Below are 26,552 nucleotides of genomic sequence, written 5' to 3' on the forward strand. Positions count from 1 at the left end.
ACAGCATCATCTTCATCAGACAGATGCACAGAGCTTCCAACATCATTGGCTACATCATTTGTACATGTCATGAACAGTAATTACCATTGAAATACACCCAAAACTACTTTCACATTTGATAATTTCACCCCATTAAGAATGATTTATTGATCTGTAGTTACGTACATAGAGAAAGTGTATGAGGATATTGAAAGGGTAATGCAGTATGTAAAGGGGGACGAAAATCTAATAGTCATGGGCGACTGGAATGCAGTTGTAGGGGAAGGAGTAGAAGAAAAGGTTACAGGAGAATAAGGGCTTGGGACAAGGAATGAAAGAGGAGAAAGACTAATTGAGTTCTGTAACAATTTTCAGCTAGTAATAGTGAATACCCTGTTCAAGAATCACAAGAGGAGGTATACTTGGAAAAGGCCGGGAGATACGGGAAGATTTCAATTAGATTACATCATGGTCAGACAGAGATTCCGAAATCAGATACTGGATTGTAAGGCGTACCCAGGAGCAGATATAGACTCAGATCACAATAGTGATGAAGAGTAGGCTGAATTCAAGACATTAGTCAGGAAGAATCAATACGCAAAGAAGTGGGATACGGAAGGAATGACGAGATACGTTTGAAGTTCTCTAACGCTATAGATACAGCAATAAGGAATAGTGCAGTAGGCAGTACAGTTGAAGAGGAATGGACATCTCTAAAAAGGGCCATCACAGAAGTTGGGAAGGAAAACATAGGTACAAAGAAGGTAGCTGCGAAGAAACCATGGGTAACAGAAGAAATACTTCATTTGATTGGTGAAAGGAGGACGTACAAACATGTTCCGGGAAAATCAGGAATACAGAAATACAAGTCGCTGAGGAATGAAATAAATAGGAAGTGCAGGGAAGCTAAGACGAAATGGCTGCAGGAAAAATGTGAAGACATTGAAAAAGATATGATTGTCGGAAAGGAGAGACTCAGCATACGGGAAAGTCAAAACAACCTTTGGTGACATTAAAAGCAACGGTGGTAACATTAAGAGTGCAACGGGAATTCCACTGTTAAATGCAGAGGAGAGAGCAGATAGGTGGAAAGAACACATTGAAAGCCTCTATGAGGGTGAAGATTTGTCTGATGTGATAGAAGAAGAAACAGGAGTCGATTTAGAAGAGATAGGGGATCCAGTATTAGAATCGGAATTTAAAAGAGCTTTGGAGGACTTACGGTCAAATAAGGCAGAAGGGATAGATAACATTCCATCAGAATTTCTAAAATCATTGGGGGAAGTGGCAACAAAACGACTATTCACATTGGTGTGTAGAATATATGAGTCTGGCGATATACCATCTGACTTTCGGAAAAGCATCATCCACACAATTCCGAAGACGGCAAGAGCTGACAAGTGCGAGAATTATCGCACAATCAGCTTAACAGCTCATGCATCAAAGCTGCTTACAAGAATAATATACAGAAGAATGGAAAAGAAAATTGAGAATGCGCTAGGTGACGATCAGTTTGGCTTTAGGAAAAGTAAAGGGACGAGAGAGGCAATTCTGACGTTACGGCTAATAATGGAAGCAAGGCTAAAGAAAAATCAGAACACTTTCATAGGATTTGTCGACCTGGAAAAAGCGTTCGACAATATAAAATGGTGTAAGCTGTTCGAGATTCTGAAAAAAGTAGGGGTAAGCTATAGGGAGAGACGGGTCACATACAATATGTACAACAACCAAGAGGGAATAATAAGAGTGGATGATCAAGAACGAAGTGCTCGTATTAAGAAGGGTGTAAGACAAGGCTGTAGCCTTTCGCCCCTACTCTTCAATCTGTACATCGAGGAAGCAATGATGGAAATAAAAAAAAAAGGTTCAGGAGTGGAATTAAAATACAAGGTGAAAGTATATCAATGATACGATTCGCTGATGACATTGCTATCCTGAGTGAAAGTGAAGAAGAATTAAATGATCTGCTGAACGGAATGAACAGTCTAATGAGTACACAGTATGGTTTGAGAGTAAATCGGAGAAAGACGAAGGTAATGAGAAGTAGTAGAAATGAGAACAGCGAGAAACTTAACATCAGGATTGATGGTCACGAAGTCAATGAAGTTAAGGAATTCTGCTACCTAGGCAGTAAAATAACTAATGACGGACGGAGCAAGGAGGACATCAAAAGCAGACTCGCTATGGCAAAAAAGGCATTTCTGGCCAAGAGAAGTCTACTAATATCAAATACTGGCCTTAATTTGAGGAAGAAATTTTTGAGAATGTACGTCTGGAGTACAGCATTGTATGGTAGTGAAACATGGACTGTGGGAAAACCGGAACAGAAGAGAATCGAAGCATTTGAGATGTGGTGCTATAGACGAATGTTGAAAATTAGGTGGACTGATAAGGTAAGGAATGAGGAGGTTCTACACAGAATCGGAGAGGAAAGGAATATGTGGAAAACACTGATAAGGAGAAGGGACAGGATGATAGGACATCTGCTAAGACATGAGGGAATGACTTCCATGGTACTAGAGGGAGCTGTAGAGGGCAAAAACTGTAGAGGAAGACAGAGATTGGAATACGTCAAGCAAATAATTGAGGACGTAGGTTGCAAATGCTACTCTGAGATGAAGAGGTTAGCACAGGAAAGGAATTCGTGGCGGGCCGCATCAAACCAGTCAGTAGACTGATGACCAAAAAAAAAAGTTATGTACATCTCTCCAATGAACCCTCTTGAAAATGAGAATGACCTGTAACTTTTTCCAGTCACTTATAATATTTTGTTGCTCAAGAAATCTGATAGACTACTGTCAGGAGGGGAACAAGCCCCTTTTTATAATTTTTACATAACTGTACAGGTTTTACATTAAGTCTAGGTTTCTTTTTCCCTGTTAAACAAGTTTAGTTTATTTTCTGTTGTAGGATCATTAACTTAATATCTCTCATTTTAGCATTCATAGATTGATTAAAAGGAGAAAGCATATTACCATATTTTGCAGTGGAACTATTTTGGAAGACTGAGCAGCTATTTCAGTGAATTTGATTCATTTTCTGACTAAACATAAGACTAAAACTTCTAAGGATTTTTTGGTAAGATTGGTAGGCAGAGCTTTACTTTTGAATCGATTGAACACTTCTTGTCTCACTCTTCCTATGTTCATTTTAGCGTTGTTCATATTTTGTATGTTAACAGGGCTTTGACTCCACATAAATTGTGATGAAGTTATCATGGCTTTCATAGCAAATTTTGAGTGTGGTTATCAAGTTACTTGATATCTTCTTCCACCGATCACAAATGTACTAGCCAAATGCATGTGTGAAATGTACAAACCCCAGGATTTATCCAGTGATACTCCACATTTATTGTCAGATTCATCGCTTGTAGGTCCTAATCTGCACCAAAACTATTTTGAGTCTACATGCCTCTTGCCATGGTAGCCAGATGGTGACCTTCAAGGTCTTGTGGATAGTAAATTTCTTATAGGGATGTCTGTCTTAGCTTTTGGAGATCTATCTCTCCATCATCATCTCTGGCAAACTGTAGACCATTCTCTCTCCTGTTAATTCTGTTGAAGACTTCAACAGAGTTCCATTAGAAATAGTTTTTTGTGGCTTTGTAAGGCGACCACAATTTTTGTACTGATTTTGTGGGGCAGTGTCTCCATAAAAACTTGCACCTACAGGTTATCCAAAACTTTGAGTTGTTACCCATCTTCCACAACTTGGATAAGGAGTTGGAGTTACTGCATCTGCACCAACATAAATATTCGACAGTCATTGTACTCTAGATGATGGAGAGAACCTCATTTGATATTGTGTATATCTGTACAGGCCCTATCTTATTCTCATGATATGTTTGGAAATTATACGGTACAGCTAGTAGATACATACTGAAATCTGAATTTGCCAGTTCCTTGAATTTATCCAAATGGTCTGTTAGAACACAGCCATTTTTCGTTCAGTGATTCCCACATAAGCCTCCTGAGCATTACTTTTGTGGCTCTATAATGCCACCACAACTTTTGGGTTGGATTTTCAGTACTTACCTGTTATGAAACTACAAAGAAATCCAGACCATTAACACTTACAGGCATTGATAAATATCAATGGGGACAGTTGAAAATGTGTGCCCTGACCGGGACTCGAACTGAACATCTCCTGCTTACATGGCAGACGGTCTATCTGACTGAGCCATTGAGGACACAGAGGATAGTGCGGCTGCAGGGACTTATCTCTAGCACACTCCCCGTGAGACCCACATTTCCATCTTACTGTCCACACTCTACATTTGTAGTGCGCCTACCCACTATACTCATTACTCGCGGCAGTCTATCTACCGATTCCCGTAAGAGTTTGAGCAATGTGAGTGCATCCACACTGAAGAAGATCATTGGCCAGTAAGCCTTGCTATGAGGGTAAGTCAATTATCATCTGCAAAGTAGTTATAAAATTTTATTGTAATCAAATAGGAAACTTACAAGAACATCATTTTTCAACATAGTCTCATTGTGTTTCAACACAGTTGGTCCATCGCTGTACAAGCTTCCTGATAAAAGAAGGTTCTCGGTTGAGCTGTGAGCCAGGAATGCACCGCTTCTTTCACTGCTTCAATTGCAGGCTTTAGCCTGGCAGTAAGCATCTCACTGTAACATACACCATTTATTGTTATGCCCCTTTCTCCATAATGTGCCAGTACTGGACCTTGTGCATCCCAAAAAACCATAAGCATCAGTCTTCCTGCAGACAGGTGGGTCTTGAATTTTTTCTTGCATGGTGAATTTGGATGTTTCCGTTCCATACTCCGCCGTTAACACTCCAGCTCGTAATGATGGAAGCATGTTTCTTCACCAGTAATGATCCTGTCTAAGAAGTTGTCCCCTTCGTTACCATAGCGATCCAAATGTTTTTTGCAGATGTGCAAGCATGTTTTTTTATGCAGCTGTGTGAATTGTTTTGGGACCCATCTTGCACAAAATTTATGAAACCCAAGTCTGTTGTGGATGATTTCTTAGGCAGAACCATGACTACTTTGCAGATAATGTGCCATTTCGTCAACAGTTAATCGTCTGTCTAAGAGAACCATTTCACATGAAAGATCAATGGTTTCTTCATTTGTGGTGGTAAACAGTTGTCCGGCTCCTTCATCGTGTGTAACACTTGTGCGACAATTTTGGAATTTTTCAATCCATTTGTAGACACTCTGTTGTGGCAAAACACTGTTCCGTTACTGTACCAAATGTCTTCGATGAATTTCGCCCCCTTATACGTCTTCCGACCACAAAAAATGGATCACTGAACATTGCTCTCCTTTGTTGCAAATAGACAGTGGAGCAGCCATGATTAACAGTACGGCATCCATAACGAAAGTAACCTAGCAGCTTGAAAATTGCAAAGATATAACAACAAATAAACAAAGCATGAGTTATCAACGTAAAATGACAGTACTACCAAAATAAACAAAAATATAACTAAATTGCAGGTGATAATTGACTTACCCTTGTATATGAAGATGGCATCTGTTCTTTCAGACATGTCCAAATGAATGAAATTACAATGAAATCCAGACCATTAATTGCTTACAGGTGTTGATAAATATCAATGGGGACAGTTGAAAATGACTGACTGGGACTCAAACCCTGGATATCCTGCTTACATGGCAGATGCTCTATCCGACTGAGCCATTGAGGACACAAACGACAGTGTGACTGCAGGGACTTATTTCTGGCACACTACCTGAGAGACCCACATTTCCAACTTGCTGTCCACACACTAAATTTGTAATGGGCAAGGGGCACTCAATAAGGATCACCAACAATCGATCTCTACTTGAGCAGAAGTTGCACTAGAGTTTTGCATGAATATTCTTTAACACATGCACTGTACTTATGCAAAATCCATCCAATATAGAAAGTCTTCCATTTGCCTTCCTTACTAATAATTTCACATGCTCATTTCATTTTGTAGAGTTCTGTGGCATCACTAGGTGATGTTAAATGATAAACAGGATTCTATCACCACTTCTGCAATCTGATACTGTTGGATTGTTTCCTAACTCAGCTGCCCAATGAGTTGCCACTCACTGCAGCCTTCATCATATTGTGTTGTCTACGCCAGTAGCAGTTGGTGAAAATAGTGGGACTCCTTGTGTTGTCTAACTGATAGTAACTGCCATGATTAATAAGGTTTTATTTACTGTGTATCTGTACAGATTTCTTAATAATGGAGGCCCAAAGCAATGCTGCTGTAGTCAGAATTATTATTTTCTTATATTCCATCTGATGTCCAGTGAAGACCATGCTCTATAATGGCAGGCTTGGTGGGCTGCAAAGATGAGTGCAATGTTAGTGCTCACTGCACACTTTCCATGGCCATCTGACATACATAAGTCATATGGGAAGGAATGGAAGGAGCATATATGAAGGAGAAAAAGTCAAAAAGTATTAAAATATGGTTTTGGAGACCGAGCAAATATTTTATAATCAAAAGGCTTTTGATTTTTATTTTATCCAAGGTGGTTCTCCTAACTAAATTATTCCATGTTATTCTGGTCCTTTGTTGTGCACTTACAACTATTTTCTTCGCATCCTGGTCCTTCTCTACTCCCTTTTCTCTCTCTAAATTTTGCTGTGTCTTATGTTGTATCTTGTTTTACAGTGACAGAGCTACAGAATGAAATAGAGGAACTGAAGCGAGCCCCACCACCTCCACCTCCTCCTCCCCCTCCACCTCCTCCTCCCCCTCCACCTCCCCCACCCCCTCCACCAACATCTTTGCCACTTCCTCCATGTCTAGGAGGCAACTGCACAACAGTGGCTTCCAGTCACAATGGAAATGAAGATCCAGTTGGTGACATGGCTACTATCCTCGGACGTAAGGTCAACACTCCTGCTGCTGCATCTTCAGGTTAGTGTGTGAGATTGTACGAGAACAATGTAAAAAGCTATAAGACTGAGATATATTGTTGTATCCCACTTTTACGCTTATAGTGTAATATGTGGGATTCAGAAATGGAGGTAATACAAGTGATAGGAACTGTCCACGTGGTCACTAGCTATTTAAAGAGGACCAAGCAGAATATGTATAGAAAATGATGCCAGCTCCTGAGCTTATGGAACTATGAAGTTAATTCTTTGTGTCACAGAAGTGAGAAAGGAACTAGCAGAATTGAAAGACAGGAAGGGTAGGTAGTGTCGAAAGAAAAAGTCGGCCTGCATACTTCGCCGGGAGACACAGACAGGGATGAGTAAGGAGCTAGAAATAACATCATTTACAATAAAAAATCCTATTCTGGAATTGTTATTCCATGTGATTATCTACACTTTAAGTTGTGCTCTTGACATTATTGTAGAAAACTTGCATTTTACTTTGCTTTACTTGTAGACATTTTTCTCTCTTTCTTACATATTATTTACATTAATTTAATGCATAACAAATTATACATGCTTGTGTTATCATGTCTAATTTATCAATCTCTTGGAATAATTTCCAAACCTCTTCACATTGCCTCTCAGAGTCTGGGCACATGAAACTGTTGATGGTGACTTGTTGATCCATCAATCCATCTGTCAGACGGCAACAATAAGCTCAGTGTTCCTTTTGTGATATTCTAGAGGAATATGTTACATGCTGGCAGCTGGGTTTCACCCTCTCCCTTCTCGTATCACCGTACCTCACAAACATGACACCACACTATAGACAAATATTGCAGTTACCTACACTCAACAGTTACATCTCAGACACAATTCTCACATACTGTGAGGAAAGGGACCATTGTGTGTGGAGGAAGAAAACTCATTCCAGTCAGGCAGCTAAATCTGTCTTTCAGGATCTTCCCAGAGGTAGTTCATCTCTATAGCACATGTAGCATAAATAGCACACTTAGCACATGCTATAGGCCCTAAACTATCAGGAGCTTTGCAGCCACATTGCTTACTTTCTTGGGGAAAAATTAACCATTAGCAGGTTTGAATTGACTATAATAATATTGTTTACAATTACATGGGCATGATTGTTCAGTATTTCTAAAGCACTGAAAATGACAGATCATTGACAAATAATTGTTTGTATGTTTGATCATTTAAAGAATACATAAAATGTAATTTTATTTTATTAAACCATATTTTATGCATAACTAAGTGCCAAAAGTTTTATCTATGTGCTCTATTGCAAATTTGTGCTAGAATATTATTGACAAAGCTCGTCTAAAACTCCATGTTTATGTCACTTTGCAACTAATAACATAGGCTGCTCGATGAAACAGTTGGACAAGCAGAACACTTCCAAAGCATGACAGCTGTTCTTCCGAATTAAGAAATCTAGCTCTTAGTGCTGTTTTTTCCATCCTTTTTTATGTTCCTTTCACTAACTCTAGGTTCAGACACAGCTAGCCTTTACAGTTGCTTCAACGCATTTTGGTAAAATGTAACTGCATACTTTAACAACCAACCCATGCTGATGCGTCACTGTGCTCATTCTTTCCTGCTGAAATAAAGTGTTAGATCTTCAGCTTTAACCACTACGCATGACATAGCTGAGGCTTAGCCAAAATGTTTGTCGCAACATTTTGCTGTCCGGTTGAAAACTGTGGTGGTGTTCCTTCAAGAAGTCTATATTTTATATGTGTATAATGTGATACACTTTACTTAAATGTAAGCTGTAATAATTGCAATATAGTCTGCACAAGTTAGTGTCTGCGTTAGGAGGTCTGCTTGCCATTAATTTGAGCAATGGTAATGGAACAATGGTTGCTTTACTCTTTCCACTAAGTGAAAATAAGAGCAGAATGCCGTGATCACTTGGTCACTTTCAGTATATACGTGACATAAGTCAGAATTGGTAAAAAAGCTTTATTTCAAGTTTATGATGCAGAATTATTACTTGAAAACAGTGATTTATCACTATTTTAATTGGGCTGATAAGATTGAATGAGATAGATAATTTTAATGTCTTACTTAATGTTGACTGTGTTGCCCAATAATGATTCAGAAAGTGATCACATAGCATATGTTAGTGCTTAAATTAGTAAAACAGAATTTTTTATATGCCATCATCAGGTGTTAATTGAAAGTAAAATAATGCATTCAAAAAAATATAAGGACTAAATAGGTTTCCCACAATTTACCAGTGCTGTGGTCTCCATGTGACCTTAAACTATCCCTGGGTCTCTCAGCCAACAATGCAGTATGACTCTCTATTTCTTTTGTTGCAGAGTATTTCTAAGAACTTTGGGCCTCTTTCTGGCTAACAACAAAAGGCTGTTTTGCGCCCCTTTTTTTTCATTATTTTTTAGCAATTGTACTTTTCCTTTATTTCTTCAGAGATCTAACGTATTTTAGATATTGCATTTATTTCTGTCCCACATCCCTTTGTGACTCTGACATTTAAGGGATTTTTTTCATTTATGACAAAGTTGGCAGCACTGTATTCAAGCCAAAAGTGTTGGCTGAAGAATGCACACTCATTTATCTCAGTCAGTGGAAAACTCTTGTTGTAGTGCTCTATTGAAATGAGTATCTTTATTCTGAGTGCTGCCAGCTGTGAAGTGAGGAGAGTAATCCTGCTTCTTTTTGCAGAGGGAAATGTGCCTTTCCAGATTTGTAATGAAATCAGAATTGTTTAAAGTCGGCAAAATGAATGTTTATAATGAACAAAGGAGTGGGCATCTTTCTGTCATGACCAATGAGATGGTGAACGGGATCAAAGAAACAATATGTGGCAATCATCAACTGACCGGACGAGATGAACAAAATGTTTCTAGGAATCTCCAGATCTTGGTTTTTGAAAATTGTGTGTTAAGTGGGTACCATAACAGCTCCAAGGTCAATATATAGTCAACAGAACCGCACCTTCATGGGAATTTCTTGAGTGTTTTGAAATGGAATTTGAACAGTTCCTTGACTCTATTGTGACCGACACTGGTGACCGACACTGAAATGTTGGGGGGGTGGGGGGGGTGGGGGGGTGGGGGGGTGGGGGGTGGGGGTGTCTTTTGAGACTGTGAAGGGATTTCTCCTCGTTGAATTTTTGCTCCAGGGGGAAACAGTTAATCTGTGCAGTATTGTGACACCCTAAAAAACTGTAGATGGTGATACAGAACAAAAGAGGGAATGTACTTGTTACATGACAATACATGCCCCAATGCCACAAAGCAACTCTTGGTTTCAATTGGTAGTTCTGATTGGATTCCCGGGATTGGAATGACTCCTTACCCTCTCCCTTGAAACCCACATCCTTTTGTCTTTCCCTCTCCTTCCCTCTTTCCTGATGAGGCAACAGTTCGTTGCGAAAGCTTGAATTTTGTGTGTATGTTTGTGTTTGTTTGTGTGTCTATCGACGTGCCAGCGCTTTCGCCTTATATATATATATATATATATATATATATATATATATATATATATATATATAAAGATGATGTGACTTACCAAACAAAAGCGCTGGCACGTCGATAGACACACAAACATACACACAAAATTCAAACTTTCGCAACAAACTGTTGCCTCATCAGGAAAGAGGGAAGGAGAGGGAAAGACGAAAGGATATGGGTTTTAAGGGAGAGGGTAAGGAGTCATTCCAATCCCAGGAGCGGAAAGACTTACCTTAGGGGGAAAAACGGACGGGTATACACTCGCACACACACACACACACACACACACACACACACACACACACACACATATCCATCCACACATATACAGACACAAGCAGACATATGGTCTTTAAATATGTCTGCTTGTGTCTGTATATGTGTGGATGGAGATATGTGTGTGTGTGTGTGTGTGTGTGTGTGTACCCGTCCGTTTTTCCCCCTAAGGTAAGTCTTTCCGCTCCTGGGATTGGAATGACTCCTTACCCTCTCCCTTAAAACACACATCCTTTCGTCTTTCCCTCTCCTTCCCTCTTTCCTGATGAGGCAACAGTTTGTTGCAAAAGCTTGAATTTTGTGTGTATGTTTGTGTTTGTTTGTGTGTCTGTCGACCTGCCAGCACTTTCATTTGGTAAGTCACATCATCTTTGTTTTTAGATATATTTTTCCTACGTGGAATGTTTCCCTCTATTATAACCATATATATATATAGTTATAATAGAGGGTCCTACTCCAAATCCCATGCCACTTTCCTTGATGTTGACCTCCACCTGTCCAGTGGCCAGCTTCACACGTCCGTCCACATCAAACCCACCAACAAGCAACAGTACCTCCATTACGACAGCTGCCACCCATTCCACATCAAACGGTCCCTTCCCTACAGCCTAGGTCTTCGTGGCAAACGAATCTGCTCCAGTCCGGAATCCCTGGAGCATTACACCAACAACCTGACAACAGCTTTCGCATCCCGCAACTACCCTCCCGACCTGGTACAGAAGCAAATAACCAGAGCCACTTCCTCATCCTCTCAAACCCAGAACCTCCCACAGAAGAACCACAAAAGTGCCCCACTTGTGACAGGATACTTTCCGGGACTGGATCAGATTCTGAATGTGGCTCTCCAGCAGGGATACGACTTCCTCAAATCCTGCCCTGAAATGAGATCCATCCTTCATGAAATCCTCCCCACTCCACCAAGAGTGTCTTTCCGCCCTCCACCTAACCTTCGTAACCTCTTAGTTCATCCCTATGAAATCCCCAAACCACCTTACCTACCCTCTGGCTCCTACCCTTGTAACCGCCCCCGGTGTAAAACCTGTCCCATGCACCCTCCCATCACCACCTACTCCAGTCCTGTAACCCGGAGGGTGTACACGATCAAAGGCAGAGCCACGTGTGAAAGCACCCACGTGATCTACCAACTGACCTGCCTACACTGTGATGCATTCTATGTGGGAATGACCAGCAACAAACTGTCGATTCGCATGAATGGACACAGGCAGACAGTGTTTGTTGGTAATGAGGATCACCCTGTGGCTAAACATGCCTTGGTGCACGGCCAGCACATCTTGGCGCAGTGTTACACCGTCCGGGTTATCTGGATACTTCCCACTAACACCAACCTATCCGAGCTCCGGAGATGGGAACTTGCTCTACAATATATCCTCTCTTCTCGTTATCCACCAGGCCTCAATCTCCGCTAATTTCAAGTTGCCGCCACTCATACCTCACCTGTCATTCAACAACATCTTTGCCTCTGCACTTCTGCCTCGACTGACATCTCTGCCCAAACTCTTTGTCTTTAAATATGTCTGCTTGTGAGATGTCTGCTTGTGTCTGTATATATGTGGATGGATATGTGTGTGTGTGCGAGTGTATACCCGTCCTTTTTTCCCCCTAAAGTAAGTCTTTCCGCTCCCGGGATTGGAATGACTCCTTACCTTCTCCCTTAAAACCCACATCCTTTCGTCTTTCCCTCTCCTTCCCTCTTTCCTGATGAGGCAACAGTTTGTTGCGAAAGCTTGAATTTTGTGTGTATGTTTGTGTTCGTTTGTATGTCTGTCGACCTGCCAGCACTTTCATCATATATAAGCAAAATTAGTTCTTTCTGCAGGTGAAACTGGTATTGCAGTCAGTCCAAACATACATATGGCAACAGAAGAAATGGTAATGTGTACTGTGACCTTTCAGCTGCGTAGTATCCATTCTCAAGTAACTGCTTACATTAAAATAATAATAGTAATAATAAATATTAGTATACCAGTTACAAAGCAACAATTGGCTTGTAGCAACCAGAATAGAAGCTGACAAAAACAGAAACAAAATGAGAGCACATACTCTTTTGGGTTTTAGTCATTTTCTTGGGCAGCCCATGGTTGGCGTGATACAATTAAAAAAAAAGTAAACACTATGCAAGAGCAAGTAAAAATAGTAAGTAGGGAATAGTTGAAAACATCCTATAATAAAATGGTTAACCACATTACTGGGCTTGAAAGCTGTAGCCATGATATTTGGTTCAGTATAAACAGTAGCACACGGCCACACCATTTACATTTAAGGGTGCATTGATCTGTGTGCAGCAACATCTCGTCGCAAGCAAGGGAAAGATAAACGTGTGTGGACAGATACGCTGTATGTATGGTCTGTGTTAACATAAATGTTAGGAAGGGAAAGAAAGAAGGATTATTCTCAGTTAATCATATGTACAAGGATCATAAACTATATTATTGAATTGTAAGTTGTTCTGATGACATAATTGCAACAGTTGTTACATACAGTTTGCAACAAACCATTTTATTATATGACATTTTAAACTTTTGCCTGCTCTGTTTGATCCGGCAGCCATTATTAATTAAGAAACAAAGGAATTACAGACGTTGGCTATGAGCGGTCTTTGATTGTAATCAATGGGGAAAGTTGAAAATTTGTGCCGTACTAAGATTTGAATGAAGGTCTCCTGCATGCTAGGCAGATGATTTGACCACTAAGCCATTCAGACACAGTGGTCATTGCAACTGCACAGACTATCTTAGCACACCTCCCATCAGACTCAAATTCTCAACCTATCCGCATACTATGAATGTAGTGCCCCTTGTCTGTTATCCTCATTACTTGTGGCATTTCGCCAATTCTGATAAGAGTTTGAGCCTGGTGTGCATCCACACTGAAGAGATCATTGGCCACCTTAATTATATGTATGTGGTGTCTGTTCTTTCAGGCGTATCTTTCAGAAAAGACACCATTTTGATCCAACAGCCACTATGAATTAAGCTAAAGTGCGGGTGCACACCAGGCTCACACTCTTTTATGACAATCGGTGAAATGCCACAGGTAACGAGGATAATGGGCAAGGGACATAGGATAGGTTAAGAATTTGGGTCTGCCAGGAGGCATGCTAGGGTAGTCTGTGCTGTTGTGATGACCACCGTGTCCAGATGGCGCAGTGGTAAACGCGTCTACCTAGTAAGGTGGAGACCCAGGTTCCAATCCCGGTCCAGCACAAATCTTCAACATTCCCCATTGATTTCAACAGCCCATGGAAATGACTATAAGCCAAAATTTGTGTAGTTAAGGGGTTAAACGTTGTAAACATACTTCACGATAAAGGGTGACAGTTGCAGGATAAAAATTTTATTAAAATTCTTGACCAAGGTTTCGGTACATATAAATATACCTTCATCAGAAGTAAAAAGTCCTGAACAGGAAGACACTTTCATTAGAAAAGCCTTAGCATCGGAAGTGAGAAACACAAAAGCTTAAGTAACAGTGAAATTACCAGAGTAATACAGGCACAAAATCTTTTAGTTACTTACTAAAATTACATCATGCAATGGAGATTAATAAATCAATTGTGCCAAAGGCGTCGTCAATAATTAAGACATCTTCTCCATTTGTACAACATGACTATGGGCACAGGGTCAATGCGAACAGTTTAGCACCAGTACTTCGCCTATGAACTATCAAGTCAAGGGTGTGAAAGCACTAGGGCAGATGGTTTCGCCGAGAGAGGGCACTTGTGGTATGTGCCAGACACTCGTGCATATTAAAATCCATGAATACCTACATAAGCGTATCAAAAATTATTAAAAGTTGTGTTAATTCAAACTTTCTGTCATAATAAATAAAACATATCAGACCATTTAAAAACATTTATGTAAAACAGAAAATATGGAACCAATTTCCTGCATCAGCTGCTATTCATTTCCACTTTATTTTTATTTTGTTTGCTACGACATTTTAGTTATGTAGCCATTCTCAAGCAACTAGATACACATCAGAAAAATATAAGTAGAATACAAATTGCAATGACCATTCGTCATAGTCACCAGAATAAAATCAGACTAAAAACAGAATAAAAAGTATGTTTACAATTTCAAGATTTTAAACATGGCTGCAACAGCAACTGTTGAAATTCTTCACGATAAAGGATGACAAGGTTCTGCATTCTAAGCCCCCCAAGACAGAGACGCCGAAGGTGAAGGTTTTGCCACCTGAGGAGACTAGTCAAGGTCAGTCCGATGATGAGGCCATCGTACTGTCTGATATCTCCCTTGGGTCGCCATCGGAGCTGATGGACATTGATGTCAACTGGGGGCGATCTTCGTGCCCCAGGAATAAATCTCCGGCCAGTATGGGCTTTCCTCCAAAGCACAGAGGCAGGGTGAAAGTTCAGCCACCCTGATCACTGGCTCCCATATTACAGTGGAACCTGAATGGGTTTAGGACGCATGTGGCCGAATTACAACTCCTTGTACGAGAGCGCATCTTGTGCTTATGTCTCCAAGAGACGCATTTTCGGGCCACTGATGCTCCTTCTTTGCGGGGCTATACCGTGTATTGAAAAGATGATCTGATGGGGGAAAGGACAAAGGGTGGTGTTGCAGTTTTTGTCCGTGACATGCACCACTCATCTGAGCTCGCTCTCGTTACGGACTTGCAAGCAGTTGCAGTTGACCTTCTTGTGGGGCAGAGGCTCACAGTCTGTTCTGTTTACTTACCGCCTCAGGATGCAATAGACTCTGAGGCTCTCACACACCTTCTTAGCCAACTCCCCCACCCATTTGTCCTTCTGGGGGACTTCAGTGCTCATAATGTCTTATGGGGCTCTACGACTACTTGTCCCAGGGGTCGCGTTCTGGAAAGCCTCATGAGGTCCGAAGAACTGTGCACCCTCAACTCCGGTGCTCCCACTCATTTCTGTACTGCTTCTGGGTCGTCATCAGCTATTGACCTTTCCTTTTGCTCTCCAGCACTCGCGGATTCTGCTCTGTGGGAGGTTGCTGCTGACCTCCATTCTAGTGACCACTTCCCCCTTTGGATTCGCCTCCTGGATGAGGATGTGGCATTACCAGTGCCGCCCAGGTGGCACCTCTGCAGAGCTGACTGGACACTTTTCAGCCATCTGGCTGTTTTGGAACACCGTGCCAGCGTCCACGAATGGGTCGACCATGTTACAGCCGTGATCTCCCATGCTGCTGAATTGACGATCCCACAGTTCTCAGGTCATCCCAAGAGGCGCCCTGTCCCTTGGTGGACCACTGAGTCCCACTCAGCCATCCGAGCCCGCCGTGCAGCTCTGCGCCGCTTCAAGTGCCATCCCTCAGCTGACAATCTTGCGGCCTTTCGGGTGGCAAGGGCCAAGGCGCGGCGAGTGATTAAAGAGAGCAAACGACGGTCATGGCAATCATTCTTGAACTCCATCTCCCACTCCACTAGTTCTACAAAAGTATGGGAAGCCATCAGGAGGATTTCCGGGAAACGCAGCCAACTACCTGTCAGGGCATTGCTGCATCAGGGATGTCTCCTAACGGGAGACATTGCCCAGACACTGGCCATGCATTTTGCGGAATCTACCACCACTTTAACTGTGATCCAGATTTCTGCCGCTACCGCACTGCCATCGAGAGGGGTCACTTGGACTTCCGGTCTCCAAATTCTGAACCCTACAACTGCCCCTTCACAATGTGGAAACTGGATTCGGTGCTGTCTGTGGCTCATGATACTGCGCCCAGTCATGATCAAATCCGGTACAGCATGCTGCAGCACTTGTTGCTGCCATCCAAGGAAGTTCTCCTGAATTGTTTTAATATGATATGGTTATCCGGCACGTTCCCTGACTTGTGGAGGGAGGCGATTTTGATTCCCCTCCTCAAATCGGGGAAGGACCGAATGCATCCCAGTAGTTATCGGAGTATTGCTTTGACGAGCTGTGTTGGAAAGACGTTGGAATGCATGCTCAACTGTCGCCTGGTTTGGCTGCTCAAGACCAGGCAGCTACTTAGCCACTCTCAGTGTGGCTTTCAGAGATATCGTTCAACTATAGACAACTTGACCCTGCTTGAGGCGGCCATCCAGCATGCCTTCCTACATAACCAGCATTGTCTAGGTGTATACTTTGACATTAATAAGGCGTATGACACTACTTGGTGCTGCCTTATCCTCAACCAACTCCATCAGTGGGGCTTTCATGGCCATCTCCCCATCTTCATTCGGTCCTTTCTTTCCCACCGCCTCTTTTGATATCGGGTTGGTAATGTGCAATCTGATTTTTACGTGCAGGAGAATGGTGTTCCTCAGGGAAGCGTTTTAAGTGTCACCCTCTCGTTTTAAGTGTCACCCTCTTTGCCGTCACCATTAACAGTATCACGTCCACTATCCGGAGTCCTGCCCAGTGCTCCTTGTTTGAGGACGATTTTGCTGTTTTCTGTTCTTCCTCCGGTCTTGTCACTGCTAGACGGCAGTTGCAGCTTACGATAAAGCGATTAGAGGCATGGACTGTGAAGACGGGTTTTACCTTTTCTGCAGACAAATGTGTGTGTGTTCATTTTAATCGTTCTCGATGTCTTTTTACCTCTCCTGAATTGCATCTGAGGGACACCATTCTTCCTTTTAGCGACACTGTGAGGTTCCTGGGCCTCACTTTTGATTCCAAGTTGTTGTGGTTGCCACACCTTAAAGACCTCAAGGTGCGGGCCCTGAAAGCACTGAATATTTTGAAGTGTGTGAGCCATCGGTCCTGGGGAGCAGATCGGGCGCGTCTGCTGCTGTTTTATAGGGCTTGCATCTGGTCGCGTCTTGACTATGGATGCACCGTGTATGGGTCAGCGAGGCCTTCGTATCTGAAGATTCTTGACGCAGTACACCATGAGGGTATCAGGCTGGCCACTGGTGCCTTCCGTACCAGTCCCATCTCCAGCCGGTGTGCTGAGGCAAGGGAACCGCCGCTCGCCATCCAGCGGAAACTCCTCTTAGTGCGACGGGTGTGTCAATTCCTTGCCTGTCCTACCTCCCCTGCATACCCTACTGTTGCCCAACCGCCTATGGAACGTCTCTTTTTTCAGTCGTCCCAGAACAACGGATTCGTGCCAAGCATTTGCTAGAGTCCATTGGTGCGGAGCGTGTGGCACCCCAACTCCAGGGTGTCCCCAAAAGCAATGTGAGGTGTAAGACCATCGTGCATCAAAACAGTTGAATCCAAAGCCCCTTACATGTTGGTGAAGCAGATCACAGTAACATGTGCCATTCACACTGCATGTCCTTGGTCATTGGGGCCCAAGTTCCTTAAAGAAAAATCTGGAACTGTGCCATGAAGCCACATCACACAGTTATACATTTACTACGCAAGGGAACTTCATGAATGTTCATTGGCAGTGACAATCCCCAAATGTGACAGTTGTGAGTGTTAACTGTCTCAGTGAGTGTAAAGTGTGCTTCATCACAGAATCTTCCAAGGCCATGTGTTGTTAACTACAACCGCTGCAAGAAACGTAAGAGCAAAGTCTACTTGAATGTTTGCAAAAGTTAGTGAATAATGTGAAGTTTGTACGGGTACCATTTCATAATTGTTCAAAATTTTTTCGAATGGTGGACCATGGAATGTTCAACTGTTGATACACAGACTGCTTGAAGACTGCACAATGTGTCTGGTATTCTCAGCCATGGCATCAGTAACTTAACAACAATTTGTGGCACAGTTGGCCGTCGATGTTTCCCAAGAGCAGAGTGAACCATTGGCTGATTATTCCAAACTGCATAACCATGTAGGTCACCAGATTTGAACCCTCTCATGTCGAAACTTTAATGTGTTTCTTTCAATGGTTTATTCAGTATTACTCTTTCACATGTCCTTAAAAAATGTTTCTACAAAGTTTAATTGTCCTACAATTGCTCATTTTTTATGTGGGCCATCTCAAGTAGTGAAAGTTTAATTACAACCACCCTGTACAAAGAGAAATAACCCCTTCTCCCAAAAGAAAGCCCAGTTAAATTATTGTTTTGCAATAAATATACAGTTGACCTATCAAATACAAGTGGATACAGAGGTCACACAAAGTACATTAATACCACATCAGGCATCATTCCACCAGATAAAAAAACTGATTGAGAGGAAATAACGTTGGAACAAACTGCGACAGGTGGAATGCTTGCAGACGTGACAAACTTGCTGCCAAGAGCTATACATTATCAAATAATCCAAAAATTTGAACTGTAGGATGAAATACTGCTTCTAGTGGGGGTGATGGAAATTGGGAATTAGAATCTGTGCCTCTAGTAGAAAACCATTCTTTGGTGCCATTGTTATGGCCATTGATATGCATGATTTTTTGGAGATCTAAAAGCACAGAAGATTTTGTAATAGTGTCGTGTCCCACTGACGTGTCCTGAGAGGGAGTGGAAGGACTGTGTTGGTGCGCGTCAGAGAACTTACTTGGCATGAGGTCTCGGTGGTGTGGGCCGCCAACTCCTCACTGCTCTGTGGTAGAGAAGGCTGCAAGGTGAGCTAGAGTACGGAACTCGGATAGGATCTTAGGGAAGCTTTCATGTATGAACACTCGATGTATAGAACGATTATACTGGAAGTACCCCTGGCACTTGTGATTTAAGTAAAATTCTATATACAGTCTCCAATGATTGTCTATCTGGCTATGCAGTTGCCATTCCTAACTTCCCAAACCTAAGTCCTAATACAGCAGAGGCGAGCGCACCAGACTAAGTGTCAGCTGTGTCGATTCAGCCTAAGTCCCTACTTGTTGCTATGCTCAATAATCTCCTGCAACTCTTGCAGCATCCCGACGCCGACTAACGTGGACCAGCGTCCTAGGTACCTCACTCCATCACTGTCCTTCGATCTAGCGGCTATCCGCTTTTATAGGGGGTAGTGCACCCGGCACCACTTGTTCTAGAAGGTTCTAGCACCCCCGAACTTTGAGCCCTGAGTAGGCTAGTCACGCGGCAGCATGTGATGCCTATGTGATGAACTAGCCATTCTCCACTGTTCGCTGTGTCCAAGGGTTGCCACTAACTGTGCTTGAGCCTCGTGATACTGCATACTCCGCTCTTGTTAGTCGAGTACACATTACACATTACACATGAGATAGTCTGGTCACGTCCGCCTCGCTTGATCTGTAGCAATAATTTTCCAGCCTACAAGATTTTAATTCTATCTTCTACTATTCGCGACAATAGTTTTTGCTATATTTGTTCTGGGTGAAAATAAACCCTTTGTTTTAGTTTCAAACAGTAACTTCTTTTATTGAAGGACTAGAAAACAAAACATGCCTCGTGCAAGTGCCCCTTTTGACTGCACTTGAGACATGTTGTGCAGTGATGAGGACACACGATTTGGGCATGGCCAAGGAAGCAGTCTTTACAGCCAGGCTCCAATACTGCCATTGGCATGGTCTTTTGCTGCTGGTGTAGTTATTTATGATGTCATCCAGACCAGTGAGCAGGTAAGGGCTCTACCAGAGATAGAGTGATGTCCTTTGTGCATACAGCCGGAGGGGTGACTGGCACGATGAGTTTTTTTATAAACAAACTCTGGGCTGCATGAATGCTGGGCAGTTTCATAAGCTTCAACTATTCATATCACTTCCCTCAAAGAAGGAGAAATTTCTGCAACATGTAGTTTCTCATTTGGGGCTAAGATGTAATGTAATATCCCTGATTGCAGAGTCTGTGTAATTCTGCCTACACATACATTTCAAATAGCAGTTTGTACACAATCCATATAAGTCAGCAGCCCTGTGTGATAAAATTGAGACCTTTCTCCACAGCCAAAATTATAATCTGGCTGCAATAACTTTATTCCATTTATGTTCTACAGAATATTTTCATTATTACAGCTCAAATTATTCCAGAGTTGTTAATGGCTCTAGTTTCTGTATTAGTTAAAACAGTTTGGGATTTCCCATGAATAACATTGCTGTTTGTCTTTAGTGCTAGAAGTTTGGCAAGTCATAAAATATAACTAATCATTAGTGGTGAGCATCACACTCTTCACTTTGTTCGTTAAATGACAGGAAAGCTGTAAACTTGGGTGGCGAGGAAGATTTATGTATTACACTCAATAATGCACTGCACATAATATCAATGCTGTTAGCTCGTGATAACCATGTACAGTTTGTGTTAGTAGTTGTTGTAGTTCCTCCATGACTGAAAAAAAAGAAACCTCTCACCTAATCATAAAATCGTGCAAAGTCCAGTTTACACATGTCACAGGTTCCAAGTCGTCGCCACTATTGCAAAAGGTGAGTTACACGCAAAACTAACAAGACTCACTCCAGTTTATTAACAACAAGAGACATATACGTGAGTTATCTGCAGTCCATATTCCAAAGCAGAGTCCTGTCGATGCCTTATCAAATCTCAGGCTAAGATGAATAGAATGCATGACAATAAAACCTAAGCTGAACAGATAGCACACTCGCCACACAGTCCACAGATCTCTAATGGCTCAGACCAGCCCTCGGACAGCTTAGATGTTCAATTGTGGTGTGATCCCTTTATAAGGTACTCCTAATGACACCTTCTTAATAGTGATGCCAGGGTGGTTGACAGTAATGTTGCACCAGTTACTTGGTTTCCATAGTAATGTTAGGTGGTGCCACTTCACACATAATTATTATAATGATTCAATGTAAAAATGACGCACGGAACATAAAACTATCCGGCTAACAGAGTGCACTAAGGTCAGAGGTGTCTATTTCAAGAAATAGTGTTTGATTTGCATATGTAAATTTGTAAACTGTTCAGAAATATACTGCCTTTTCGATGGATACTTTTAATTTCTGGATATGCCTCATACAATCTTGAGAAATGTGGGCTATTTTCTGTTGTAGTGTAATGTGGTGGACATTTCTTCTTCTTGAATCAGGCATTTATTTTCTGTGGCTGGATACTGTAAAAATGTACATCACATAAGCTAAGGCAAGGAACTAACATGTTCATGTTCTTGTGAATGATGTAAAATTTCCCATATGTTTGGTATCCTTGGTGAAACTGGGAACCATCCAGCCCATGAATGTAGAAAAATATTTAAAAACTAAATACTGACGTGTTCGGATACAAATAGTTATTATTCAGAAGTGCAGATTTGATGCTGGTCTATTCCAAGCACTCTAATTGTCTACACATTATTCTAGTAGTTTGTTTATCTTTCACACTTGTTGGGCCTACATAAGTAATTTAAGTACCATATCTGAACACGAAGTGTAAAGTGCCTTATTTGTTATTTCATATTATACTGTTTCAGTGATTCATAAAATAATAATTTTGTTGTTGTTGACATTTATAAAGTTTAATTAGTGGAATTGCCTTCAATTATATTGTCTGTTTATGTACTGATTTCTGCCTTATAACTTTGAACTTCAGGGCACATCAAATATCAGTGTCACATATCTCTGTTGACTGGCTGAGTACTCTAAAAATCACTACCAAAGATGACCAAGACTTTTCATTGCCATTAAAATGCTATGGCAAGCATTCTTGTTGCCATGAGTTTCATAGATTTGAGAAAATAATTCAACTTTGAAGGAAACAATAAGCCAAGGAAAAAAATCTTTCCACTAACTAGAATAATAAATTTTGACTGATAATTGAGGATGATGAATTTCCTCAGTTTTCTTTTTTTCGTGTTACACATGAATCACTCTTAAACTAAATCTTAAAAACCTTCAGTTGTATGAGCTCAATATTGCAAGTTTTCTGCTATTTTATATTGCCCTCAGCACTGTACAAACCAGCAACATTTCACAGACTGGTAAATTGATGGTTTTTATTTTGCAGGAGCTATTAGTGAAATCATCAATCAGATTAAAGGAGGAAGATTCACACTGAAATCACCAGAGGTAAGATTCTTATCAGAATAACAATTGTCCATAGTATTAAGTAGATGATGCAAAATGTTTTCATGACATACAAAGAGGCTCATTTGAACGGTTATTTAATTTGTAATCTGGTAAAGAATTGACGTGCATTTGTACTGAAGATGTTGCTCTTACCACTGTCTCGTCCACAATATACACTGATTAGCCAATATGCCTTTTGCATGGATAACAGTGGACATGCACCTCTACACACACAAGTCACCTAATTCCCATAAATTCTGGGGAGGGGATCGATGATCTCTGACACCACATTCGATCACATCCTAGATGTTTTCGATCATGTTCAGATCTGCCAAGTTGGGGGGACCAGTACATTATTGGAATTTGCCACTGCATTCCTCAAACCATTCCATCACACTCCTGGCCTTGTGACATGGTGCTTTATCTTGCTGAAAAACACCATTGCCGTTGGGAAATATGATCATCATGAATATGTGTACATGGTCTGCAACCAGTGTACAGTACTCTGTGGCTGTCATTATGCCTTGCACTAGCTCCATTGGACCCATGGATGCCCATGTGAATGTTCTGCCTATTTCAGTTGTAGTTGCTGATGTTGAAGTGTTAACATTGGCACATGCATGGGTCGTCGGCTGCAGACGCCCATCATTAGCAATGTTTTGTGCACTGTATTTTGAGGTACACTTGTACTGTGCCCAACATTAAAGTCTGATGTTAGTTCTGTCACAGTTTGCGCCAGTCTACCCAGCACATGACATCTGTAATGAGGGGTTGCCGCCCAACCCCACGACTTCTGGACATGATTTTACCTTGGTTTCGTCTTGTGTTGAAGACACTCACCACAGCCTCCTCGAACACCCGACAAATCATCCAGGCCATCACGATCTGTCCTCAGTCACACTCAAGATAGTGTGTGCACCTTCCCCTTCCACACATGAACAGCTTGCTTACTGATACTAAATGCACCATGCATGTGTCTGACTAGCAGTCATTCTTCACCATGTGACATTGCTATTGCCTGGACGGGTTTATATTGATAGTAGGCCGGTGGCCATGATGTTACGGCTGATCAGGGTAACTTGCAAGCTGTTCTTACAGCATTGTGAATGCAGAATGTGAAGATCAGCATGTATCCACAAACTTTAGTCAATATGAATTCACATCAGATACTAATGTATTCCCTGGTAAGCATTTACTTGTAACATATAAATTATTCAAATACTAACAAAGAGATAGAGGGGCTGGCCAGTACTTACCTCAGCTCAGTACAGCCGATAAATACACATAAAACAGAGCCGAAAATTTACATTCCTAGCTTTCGGAACAAATGTTCCTTCATCGGGGAGGAGAGAGGGGAAAGAAAGGGAAGAAGCCTTTTACATTGCCATGACAACAACTAAACTGGCTGAGCGCATGAACGAACACAGACAAACTGTCTGCCTAGGAGATGCCCAATACCCAGTAGCGGAGCATGCCCTCCAGCATAATTCTAGGGACCTAGGAACCTGCTACACCGTATGTGCCATTTGGCTTCTCCCACCCAACACCTGTCCCTCTGAACTGCGGAGATGGGAACTTGCACTCCAACACATCCTTTCATCCCGCCATCCCCCTGGACTGAACCTACGTTAAACAACCTCACTCCCATTTACTCTTCAGTCTTCTCCTCTTTCCCTTTCCTCTTTAGCCATTCACGCATCTTTTCATCCTACATAGTTGTGTTTATCTTTATACTATATACCTCTTTACTTCTGTATGCATCCTCTTTGGTCTGAAGCTGGCACAGTACTTACAGTAGAATATCTTTGGCTTCCCTCTGACAACCATGCCTCCATCCTTGCTACCCTCCCTATTTTCCTTTCCCTGTTGCTTCATAACCTGGGTTGTGAGTAACTGAATCTCCTTTCCCTTCTTCCCTTTCTTTCCCCTCTCTCCTCCCCGATGAAGGAACATTTGTTCCGAAAGCTAGGAACGTAAATTTTCGGTTCTGTTTTATATGTATCTATCGGCTGTACTGAGCTGAGGTAAGTACTGGCCAGCCCCTCTATCTCTTTGTTAGTATTTGTTTCACATCTTGATATGAGATTTTCCATTAATCATTTTGATCATATAAATTATTCAGTTAGTCACAGACACAGTTTGTTTACATTATATTATTTTCATTTGTCTGAAGACATTAAAGTATTTCATTTTCCTTTGGTTAGAATGTTTTTGCATTGTACTTTTGCATTGCTCTACATTTAGTTGGTTCCCATTCGTATGTATTCAACTATGGTATGAGCATGAACACTGGCAGTTGGCGCATTGGTATTATGTTTTGTATATACAGTTATTTTCATTATGACATGCCGACATCAAATGTGTTCCACAATCCTTACGCATACAACTATGATATGAGACAATACAAAGTGCTTATGGCAGACATTGTATGAATTGGAAAGTTGAAGATCGGAAGATGGTAAGATAGTCTTACCAAAACAGGTCATCTAAATAAATACTTTGCTAGTGATCTTGACTGTTCTGAGTTATTCCAGAGTCCACATCTTCTACAATTTCATCAGAATATTTGGTTTCAGGGAGGTGATCTCTGTTCAAGACGAGATTTATAGAGCACTGTGTGTGAGCGAAAGAATGAAAAAATCTTTTCTTTATTGGCCCTGTTTTATAATGTTAACATTTGTTGTTAGTTACTTTCTGCTTGGATTTTTTTCCCAAAAAGTAATACCTTGAGACATTAATTGAATGTATATTTCTTCCAACAGAAAGTTACCAGCAAGAAAGAAGAGGACCCTCCACCAGCTGTGCAGGAGATGTTAACCATTATAGGCACCCTCAAAAGGCGTAAAAAGGTGCAAGACAATCGACAAGCACCGAGTGATGTAGCACTATGACTGTCATGTAATATCACAACTATTAATAATTTGTGGTGGAATTACACTACAGTGCACCAAATGTGTATTTGTGTTCTGTACTGGCTCAAATAGAACACTGTTACTTCTCAAACTGTTGTGTTCTGTGGACTCTGTGATTGCTCACTGTTAACTGTACAAACTAGGAAAGGACTATTATACTCACCAGTAGTGGAGGTTCCAGTAGCAACAGCACGCAGCAGTACTCACTGAAGCTTGAGACTATGAAACTAAAAGCTTGTTCTTCTATTCCTCCTCTGCTACAAGTGATCAAATTACAAAAGAAAATGTGTGATAAATAAAGCTGACATGCCGATTTTGTGACACTCAAGATGTTAATTAATAAGTGACTTATTCATGGCCTCCCACCTTACAATACTTTATCTTTTACTTCATTTTCAATTAAACTAAGAGAAAGTACTTTTTTTTCAAAATCATGGTAATGTGAGTGATACTGCACATTGCTGTACTGTTGACATATTTGTAATATCCTAATGGCTATAGTCAGTATGCTCAGCTCTAAGCCTCAGTTATTAGTCTTTAGGCTAATTTGCTTGTGTGCCTAAAATGTATAACAACACAGAATGCATTATTGAAATTTTTACTTGTAATTTTTATATGTGACAGAAACCAAATAAAATAAATGATTAAACAAAATAATTTTCTGGTGTTTGGGCCTTAGTTTCTCTCCATGTTATCTGAAACTATCATTTCTTATGAGCTGATGTCAACCACCATTTTTCTCTATCCTAAAATTTGCTCACCGTGGTAACTTTGTCAGTGGTTCTCACATTGGCATATGACTTGTACCCAACATTTGACTACAGTGTGAGAAAATAATCAAAAGGCTGTGTTTATACAAAGTAATCCTTTTTGAATGGCCTCCATAAAATGGAGATTTTTGCTGTGGGAGAAAGGAAAGAAATCTGCATACCTCAGTTCCTGAGTTAAGAGCGTATTATCGCACGGTCATATTTAGCACAGCCATCAAGCCTGCAGCCTCGGGGCCTGGACCATGGCGCACTCTCCCTTATAATTGTAAATGTTGTAGATTTAACTATTTTGTAAGGGCTTATTCACCTAAACTTTTCATGGACAACTGATAAGAATTAAGTTAACATTCACCTCTCAAAGCTCATGCTACCCAACATCAGATGCCCAGTGGCACCCAGTCATAGGCATGAC

The 26,552-nt window shown here is 41.3% G+C and overlaps 1 protein-coding gene across 2 annotated transcripts in view; it reads left to right on the forward strand.

Annotated features, from left to right (window-relative positions):
• Positions 1 to 26,027, forward strand: part of LOC126251417 (shootin-1-like) — a 298,533-nt gene extending 272,506 nt beyond the window's left edge. For both annotated transcript variants that reach the window (XM_049951830.1, XM_049951831.1), the window contains 3 exons: positions 6,622 to 6,870; positions 22,397 to 22,458; positions 25,221 to 26,027. In XM_049951830.1, the coding sequence (XP_049807787.1) occupies positions 6,622 to 6,870; positions 22,397 to 22,458; positions 25,221 to 25,349 (440 nt within the window). In that variant the 3' untranslated portion in view covers positions 25,350 to 26,027. The remainder of the gene's footprint in view (positions 1 to 6,621; positions 6,871 to 22,396; positions 22,459 to 25,220) is intronic.
• Positions 26,028 to 26,552: the final 525 nt, after the last annotated feature.

Source organism: Schistocerca nitens, chromosome 4 (assembly GCF_023898315.1).
Source record: "Schistocerca nitens isolate TAMUIC-IGC-003100 chromosome 4, iqSchNite1.1, whole genome shotgun sequence".
In the NCBI taxonomy this organism is placed as follows: domain Eukaryota; kingdom Metazoa; phylum Arthropoda; class Insecta; order Orthoptera; family Acrididae; genus Schistocerca; species Schistocerca nitens.